At 41.8% G+C, this 9,690-nt stretch overlaps 1 protein-coding gene and 1 non-coding gene across 2 annotated transcripts; one reads left to right on the forward strand and one right to left on the reverse strand.

Annotated features, from left to right (window-relative positions):
- Positions 1-4,274: 4,274 nt before the first annotated feature.
- Positions 4,275-4,348, reverse strand: trnat-agu (transfer RNA threonine (anticodon AGU)). The gene has a single exon. It is a non-coding gene; the product is annotated as a tRNA-Thr (tRNA).
- Positions 4,349-4,714: 366 nt separating this feature from the next.
- ssm4 (SSM4 protein) lies at positions 4,715-9,340 on the forward strand. The gene is given in 5 exon segments (NM_001160571.1): positions 4,715-5,046; positions 5,280-5,379; positions 8,377-8,450; positions 8,752-8,895; positions 9,018-9,340. Coding segments are annotated over 5 exon segments (417 nt in total). The 5' UTR covers positions 4,715-5,027; the 3' UTR covers positions 9,098-9,340.
- The last annotated feature ends 350 nt before the right edge of the window (positions 9,341-9,690 follow it).

The raw sequence follows: 9,690 nt of genomic DNA on the forward strand, positions 1-9,690 counted from the left end.
TTATTGACTGTTCATACACTGACTATTCCAGAAGACGACATTAAAGTAGTGTATCACTAGTAATGAATGCTTCTCTACTTTTAAATTGGAGTATTAAGCAGGACTGACGGGGCAGGGATCAATGTTTTCTGGATGGTTACTTTGCTAAACTTGAAAGTCTCATTAACACTATTATCCCAGAAACCCTAGACCCACTCCAATTTGCATACCGCCCAAACAGATCCACAGATGATGCAATCTCTATTGCACTCCACACTGCCCTTTCCCACCTGGACAAAATGAACACCTACATGAGAATGCTATTCATTGACTACAGCTCAGCGTTCAATACCACAGTGCCCTCAAAGCTCATCACTAATCTAAGCATCCTGGGATTAAACCTCTCCCTCTGCAACTGGATCCTGGACTTCCTGACGGGCCGCCCCCAGGTGGTGAGGGTAGGTAGCAACACATCTGCCACGTTGATCCTCAACACTGGAGCCCCTCAGGGGTACTTGCTCAGTCCCCTCCTGTACTCCCTGTTCACCCAAGATTACTTGGCAAGGCACGACTTCGACACTATCGTTAAGTTTGCAGACGACACAACAGTGGTAGGCCTGATCCCCAACAATGACGAGATAGCCTATAGGGAGGAGGTCAGAGACCTGGCCGGGTGGTGCCAGAATAACAACCTATACCTCAATGTAATCAAGACAAAGGAGATGATTGTGGACTACAGGAAAAGGACAACCGAGCACACCCACATTCTCATCAACAGGGCTGTAGTGTTGCAGGTTGAGAGCTTCAAGTTCCTTGGTGTCCATAAGACTCCTGAACAGGTAATCGAATGGCTATCCGGACTATTTGCATTGTGTCCCGCCAACCCCTCTTTTACGCTGCTGCTACTCTCTGTTTATCATCTATGCACAGTCACTTTAACTCTACATTCATGTACATATTACCTCAATTAGCCCGACTAACCGGTGCCCCCACATATTGGCTACCCGGACTATTTGCATTGTGTCCCAAAACTCCCCACCTGCCAACCCCCTCTTTTACTCTGCTGCTACTCTCTGTTTATCACCTATGCATAGTCACTTTAACTACATGTACATATTACCTGAATTAGTCCAACTAACCAGAGCCCCCTCATATTGACTCTGTACTGGTACCACCTGTATATAGCCTAGTTACTGTTATTTTCACTGTCATTTTACTGTTTTGTTTTTATTTCTTTACTTATCTATTGTTTACCTAATATTTACTGAAAAATTGCGCTGTTGGTTAGGGCTTGTTAGTAAGCATTTCACTGTACAGTCTACACCTGTTATATTTGGCGCACGTGACAAATAAACTTTGATTTGATTTGAGTCTTCTTGGGTATGACGCTACAAGCTTGGCAGACCTGTATTTGGGGAGTTTCTCCCGTTCTTCTCTGCAGATCCTCTCAAGCTCTGTCAGGTTGGATGGGGAGCGTCACTGCACAGCCATTTTCAGGTCTCTCCAGAGATGTGAGATCGGGTTCAAGTCCAGGCTCTGGCTGGGCCACTCAAGTACATTCAGAGACTTGTCTCAAAGCTACTTCTGCTTTGTCTTGGCTTTGTGCTTAGGGTCGTTGTCCTGTTGGAAGGTGAACCTTCACCCCAGTCTGAGGTCCTAAGCATTCTGCAGCAGGTTTTCATTAAGGATCTCTCTGTACTTTGATCCATTCATCTTTCCCTTTTACGTGCTTTTACAAAGGAGAAAATCATGTAGGCTATGAGGATTATACGTTTCTATTCATAGCTACAGCCATTGTAACATGAAATAGGTGACAATGGTCAACCCGTATTGTTTTTCAAACCACTTTGACTGATTGGTGGTGCAGTCTGTTAAAACAGTTGACTCATTGTTGAATGTTTGTGAGTTATAATCAATCAATCAAACACTTTTATAAAGGCCCTTTTTACATCAGCAGTTGTCACAACGTGCTTATAAGAAACCAAGCCTAAAACCCCAGAGAGCAAGCAATGCGATGTAGAAGCACAGTGGCTAGGAGAATCTCCCTAGAAAGGCTGGAACATTGGAAGAAACCTAGAGAGGAACCAGGCTCGGAGGGGTGGCCTGTCCTCTTCTGGCTAATGGAGCAGATTTTCTTCAATTCCTTTATTTTCAATATTCATCCTGTGTCCACACAATTCTAATTCTTAAAGTGAAATCATGCCTGTGAGAGGGGTCGCCCTGATAGTAGTTGTTGGTTTTTATACTGTACCCAAGCCCAATCCATGAGTTAATTTGACTATTGGAAAAATACATACTGCGTAACTACTTCAATGCGGGTTGGATTTAATTGAGCCACTAATCTTCATTTTCAATTAATGAGAATTTACATTTCTACGTTTTTTTTGCGCGCCATGGGCATTCGAACTTACACTGCAAGTGGCAATAGTTACTCGGCGCTTTACCAATATGAACAAACTGTACAGAACCATCTTTTTTTGCGAGTGCCAGTGGACTTCTGGTAAGTATGATTTAGTGAGAACGCGTTGAGATCAGGTACAACTACGTTTACCCAATGGTGTAAAGTACTTTTAAGCATGAATACTTTAAAGTACTACTTGAGTCGTTTTGGGGGGTATCTGTACTTTACTATTTATATTTTTGACAACATTTTTCCTGACACCCAAAAGTACTCGTTACATTTTGAATGCTTAGCGGGAGAGAAAATTGTTAAATTCACACACTTATCGAGAGAACATCCCTCGTCATCCCTACTGCGTCTGATCTGGTGGACTCAAATGCTTTGTTTGTAAGTGATGTCTGAGTGTTGGAGTGTGCCCCAGGCAATCCATACATTTAAAAAACGAGAAAATTGTGACATTTGGTTTGCTTAATACAAGGAATTTTGTATTATTTGTACTTTTACTTTTGATACTTAAGTATATTTTAGCAATTACATTTACTTTTGATACTTCTGTATATTTAAAACCCAAAACTTTTAGACTTTTACTCAAGAAGAATTTTACTGGATTACTTTCACTTTTACTTGAGTCATTTTCTATTAAGGTATCTTTACTTTTACTCAAGTATGACAACTAGGAACTTTTTCCACCATTGCGTTTACCTACCCCCAAAATGTATATTTATGACTGGTTATAAGAGGTCCCTACCAGATTTCAATTTTTTTCAATTTCAATTTTTTCAACTTAATTTAACTAGGCACGTCAGTAAAGAACACATTCTTATTTACAATGGAGGCCTAATGTATGGAGTAAAAAGTACATTATTTTCTTTAGGAATGTAGTGAAGTAAAAGTCAAAAATACAAATAGTCAAGTAAAGTACATACACCCCCAAAAAAGACTTAAGTAGTACTTGAAAGTATTTTTACCTAAGTACTTTACACCACTGGGTAATAGTTGCACCCGACCCCAACGCTTTTCTGGGCTGACCGTGCACGTTCATCCAACTGCAACATATTTCCAGCCTCCAAACAGTGGTGCATGGAAAGAGACATCTGTTACACAAAATAGCATAATGGCATTTCGCGATTGTCATTAGGCCCGAAATTATGAGACCAGTGCTGTCAGCGCTCGTCTGTGAAATCGGCCACACGTCTCTGCATTGGCAAAATGTCAGTGTTTTCGTGGAACCACATCGCATTTAGTATAGGTAGGCTATACCATCCGTATTCAAGTCCATTCGCTCCATTTTCATCCCTCTGACATGTGGAATATTTTTTTTTACAAGTGGTGTAATAGCCTAGTTTTCTTGACATTGTGTTATTGTGATAGGCTCATGCTTTACTGGTACAGTTCCCCCACTATTTATTTTGCCGTGATGCGTTACCAGACCGTACCGTTTACTTTCACCCGTTTATTAGCAATTTCCCCCACCCACAACTTCTCACCTGAATACATTTTTTTATATTTTATTTGAAGGGCTTAGGCAATTGCTAAAATTGGGATTTGAGTGTTACTATTTATTTAATAGAACACTTATTTGGCCACTTTATTGTTATTTCTGGCTAAAACTCATACTCTGAAACGGGGACTTTTCCTTCCCGCTTTAGTTTTTCTTCTGAGGCTGAAGATAATCATGTGAATCCTGGTCACCTGCTGACCGCAAGGAACGCCCTGTTCAAATAGCGTGAATTACATTCGTTCTTACCCAGTCTGAAGTTCATTCCCAAAAAATTGAACGATTTAAAAAGCGCTTTTTGAGTGTAGAAAATACAAACGTGTAATAATCATTCAAGTCGCATCAACCTGTTTCAGCTGGGACACTTCCGAACTGTATTCATTTACCGTCTCAAAAAGGCACTGCTGAGATTCGAACTCAGGATCTCCTGTTTACTAGACAGGCGCTTTAACCAACTAAGCCACAGCGCCAGTGATGTAATTGGTATGACATAAGTTACTCATACTTGACCTTTGGTAATGTGAGGATTTGTAAGGTTTACTGTGTGCAGTTACCACATTACATTCCGGTATGAACTGTAAAGACCAGAACGGTGTAAAGTGGTGGATCAGACATCAATCTAAAGGAAAATGGTATTCAGTCACATATTGGAATGATGCAGTAACAGCTAAATACCTCAGGGTGTCACTATCTACACGTGTCAGAAAACACAAGCCCCACGTAACATTACGTGACCAAATCCAAAAGCTGCCACCGCGGCCAGAAAGCGGCGCACACTGTCGCAAGGCATCAATGTTGTGACGGGTCAAAGAGATCTAGCTAGGTACCTAATCGTCGCCTTGATCGTGTTGAATTTACAAGTAAAAGGTAGCTAGCTATGCTTGCTATTGATCTCCGTTTGACAACCGCTACCGGTCGAACATACATCGGCTTGCAGTGAAAAGGAACCTCGATCGTGTTCTGACTGCGCGTGTCACGAAACAAGTCAAGACTGTGATTCTAGTGTCTATCAAAGTGGACACCATTTTATCAAGGATAGCTAGCTAGCTAGTCTATTCCAAATCCGCTAAAAACACTGGCCTTCGCGTTGTGAATGGGTTTGCGATAGCAAACTACTGCTACAGAGAGGGGAGCGCGTCATCCAGTAAAATGGAAACGGCAGATGAAGGTAAATGTCATTTTACAGTCAGTCTAACGTTACTTGTAACGTCAGCTGATTTACACTACTATTAGAGACCACATGTTTGAGACTGTGGGTAACGTTAGTTTACCTTGCCAACGTCAGCTGCAAACACATTTTTCTTCGGCAGACACCCAAACAGTGACATGAGCCTTCGATAATAAAATAAGGTGTTTCTCTGAACAAATGAACTAATATCTTCATCCTTTGTCTGTTTGTAGCAGATATATGTCGTGTGTGTCGTTCGGAGGGGACCCCAGACAAGCCCCTGTACCACCCCTGTGTATGCACCGGCAGTATCAAATTCATTCATCAGGAATGGTGAGTGGCTATTTGTCTGACTTGATCACACTGTGAGTATGCAGTCGTCAGGAGCAATTACAAAGAATGTCATTGAATTGGGACCTCAAGATTGTTTTACCTATCAGGAGTCCACTGTATGTAGCCCCCCCCCCCCCCCCCCCCCCCCCCCCACACACACACACACCAGCCCCAAGTATTAGCAATAGAGACATAATGGACATAGAATAACATTTGAGTCAGTAGGAGGGACTAACATTAATGTTGATATACAGCTATAGCATAGGTCCTAGCTTTCACCTAAGACTGTCCTGAGGTGATGGTTTTGGCCTGCGTCCAAGTGGCCACCCTACATTTGTCTGCTTTCCCAGCTGGTTTCTCTGCAGTGTGGGTCTAACAAAGGAAAAACAATTAGCTGGGTGTGCTGAAATAACGCAAAGGATAGCAGCCAGTAATTGAGACTATTTTAGACTGAGGTCTAAAATAACTATGTGTTTTTCCATTGAGTGAGAATGATAGGCTTAGCCTCCAGGCCTGCTAGTGTAACTCTACATTACACACACACACACACAGTGTGGCAACAGCTAGGACACAATCATTGACTTACATAACCCAGTAGTTCATTGTTCAGAGCTGGGTAGTTAATGCCATGCTGCTGGTACATTTATTGGGTAGTGTGTGCGTGCTGGTTCGGGATACAGAAGTAGAGGAATAACAATACTGTCACTATCTCACTTTCCAACCAAGGGTGGCATAACAGAGGAGCAAACTGAAGATTAGAAAAACATTCAGGCCTAGCTACACTTTTTGGATGACAATTAGTTGCTTCTAAAATAGCATACATTGTTATTCAAATTAGAACCTGGGGTACTGAGGAAAGTTGTTGATTTGTCATTTAGGATATTAGCTACAGATTATTGATGATAAGCAGTAGAGGTCGACCGATTAATCTGAATGGCCGATTTATTTAGGGCCAATTTCAGGTTTTCATAACAATCGGAAATCTGTATTTTTTTATTCCATTTGCCTTTTTTTTTATTTATTTTTTACACACCTTTTATTTAATCTTTATTTAACTTGGCAAGTCAGTTAAGAACACATTCTTATTTTCAATGACGGCCTAGGAACGGTGGGTTAACTGCCTCGTTCAGGGACAGAACGACAGATTTTCACATTGTCAGCTCGGGGGATCCAATCTTGCAACCTTACAGTTAACTAGTCCAACGCAATAACGACCTGCCTCGCTCTCGTTGTACTCCACAAGGAGACTGCCTGTTACGCAAATGCAGTAAGCCAAGTTAAGTTGCTAGCTAGCATTAAACTTATAAAAAAACAATCAATCATAATCACTAGTTAACTACACATGGTTAATGATATTACTAGATATTATCTAGCGTGTCCTGCGTTGCATATAATCTGACTGAGCATACAAGTATCTAAGTATTTGACTGAGCGGTGGTAGGCAGAAGCAGGCGCGTAAACATTCATTCAAACAGCACTTTCGTGCGTTTTGCCAGCAGCTCTTCGTTGTGCGTCAAGCATTGCGCTGTTTATGACTTCAAGCCTATCAACTCCCGAGATGAGGCTGGTGTAACCAAAGTGAAATGGCTGGCTAGTTAGCGCGCGCTACTCGCCCTGAGCCTTGGAGTGGTTGTTCCCTTGCTCTGCATGGGTAACGCTGCTTCGATGTGGTGGCTGTTGTCATTGTGTTGCTGGTTCGAGCCCAGGGAGGAGAGGGACGGAAGCTATACTGTTACACTGGCAATGCTAAAGTGACTATAAGAACATCCAATAGTCAACGGTTAATTAAATACAAATGGTATAGAGGGAAATAGTCCTATAATTCCTATAATAACTACAACCTAAAACTTCTTACCTGTGAATATTGAAGACTCATGTTAAAAGGAACCACCAGCTTTCATATGTTCTCATGTTCTGAGCAAGGAACTGAAACGTTAGCTTTCCTACATAGCACTTTTACTTTCTTCTCCAACATTTTGTTTTTGCATTATTTAAACCAAATTGAACATGTTTCATTATTTATTTGAGGCTAAATTGGTTTTACTGATGTTTTATATTAAGTTAAAATAAGTGTTCATTCAGTATTGTTGTAATTGTCATTATTACAAATACATTTTTTTTTTAAATTGAAAAAGCTGATAAGCAGCCTCCTGAACTACGGTTTACTGCTGCAGGCCCAGGTTTTGAAATGTGATGAGGTGATGTCACAAACACACTCTGCTTCTCTGGGTACAGAAGTACTGTGTCATTGACAATATGAGAATATTTTAACTTTATTTAACTATGCAAGTCAGCTAAGAACAAATTCCTATTTTCAATGACAATAGGTAGGTTAACTGCCAGGGGGCAGAATGACAGATTTTTACCTTGTCAGCTCGGGGATTCGATCTTGCAACCTTTCGGTTACAAGTCCAATGCTCTTACCACTAGGCTACCTGCCGCCACAATATCTCCTCTGTTATTATGTCACTGATCTCTAATAGCCCCTGTTGCGTCAGAATACTGGTCACTCACACACTATTCATTAAGCTGGACATATAGATACCATGTTACCTAGGCTTAGTTAGTTACACTTAGAATTCATGGTGTTATTAACATGTAGGCCTAACTGGGCACTAGCTGTTTGTGTGTGTCGTAATATTTTATTCACATTACAGTGCCAATTAGTTCCACAGAATCACAAATACCAGACAGCTCAGGGTTACAGTAGCAAGCGTTATACTCAGTCTTATAGAAGGCATTATAGGATGGTGGGCTTATGAATGAATGGACTGAGGTGTATGTATGAAAGTGTCTTGTGGACGGTTCAGTGTGGGCTGTTCTCTGTCTCACTCGCATTCACACGCACCACACCCCACATACCACCCACACATCGCCCCATGTGAGTTAAACTGAATTGCCCTGCTTGAGTGAGGAAGCCAGTATTCCATGCCTGCACTTGCACATGTTAGTTCCTCCCCTACAACACACCTCTTTTACTATTGTTGTTGTTTACAGTTTGGTCCAGTGGCTGAAGCACAGCAGAAAGGAGTACTGTGAATTATGCAAGCACAGATTTGCTTTCACACCAAGTAAGTACCCGTCCGTGGCATTGACCTGTCAGTTTAAAAACGTGCTCCGTTACAAGGGGATGACTTCAGACTGGGAAGCTCTGCCATTGAGTACAGTCTTAGAAACCTGTTTTCTAATTGGAGCCCAAAAGGGTTATTCAAAGGGTCATCCTATTGGGACAGACCCAAAAAACCTTTTAGGTTCTACACACTTTTTGTTATTTTTAAGTCATTTCTCAACCTTATTATTCTGTCTAAGTTTGTAACTTTGAACATGGAGTGTCTCATCCCTCTCTCTCTGTCCCTGCTGTCTGTGCTCCAGTTTACTCCCCAGACATGCCCCCCCGCCTGCCCATCCAGGACATCTGTGCTGGCCTGCTGACCAGTGTGGGCACGGCCATACGATACTGGTTTCACTACACACTGGTGGCCTTCGCATGGCTGGGGGTGGTCCCCCTCACTGCATGTGAGTAGACTGACATACGCGGACACATACACACACCAATGCGTCAACACTTTACTCTTAAGTACTGTATCACTCACATAAGAACCTGTACACACACACACACACACTAAGTAAAGTTTCAGTGTGTTATGGTTTTACAGGATCAGGAGAATTAGAAGTGGACCAGCGTTGTATTACAGTCTGTCATTTCCCAGTTCGGTAAATCCCACTGGTGTGTTTCATTATTTGTACTAGGCTTGTCACGATGCTAACATTTTACAAACGATACGATACCAGGCCAAGTATCACGATTCCGTGGAGAATAACGATACCACGGTGGTAAAAAAATCAGTGGCCTAGCATTCTGTTTGCTCCGTCCATAGGACGCTTGTTCAAGTTTTCTAAATGTTCTCCAAAAACCTGTAATTGAAATGCACACCTCTACTCAATAAAACACATTGAATTTAACTGACCACTGTTCATTATAAAATAGAACACTGAGGGTTATTCAAAGGGAATTTAAATGACCACTGTTCAGTATATAATAGAACACTGCATAGAATGACTGATTTGCTCATATTTGGTGCCGTGTGGTGCCAGTATAACAACCTTTCCCTCAACGTTATCAAGACAAAGGAGTTGATTGTGGACTACAGGAAAAGGAGGACGAAGCACGCCCCCATTCTCATCGACGGGGCTGTAGTGGAGCAGGTTGAGAGCTTCGAATTCCTTGTTGTCCACATCACCGACAAACTATCATGGTCCAAGCACACCAAAGGCAGTCGTGAAGAGGCCACGACAAAACCTATTACCCCC

The sequence above is a fragment of the Oncorhynchus mykiss genome, chromosome 11 (assembly GCF_057628025.1).
Source record: "Oncorhynchus mykiss isolate SJ-2025 chromosome 11, ASM5762802v1, whole genome shotgun sequence".
In the NCBI taxonomy this organism is placed as follows: Eukaryota; Metazoa; Chordata; class Actinopteri; order Salmoniformes; family Salmonidae; genus Oncorhynchus; species Oncorhynchus mykiss.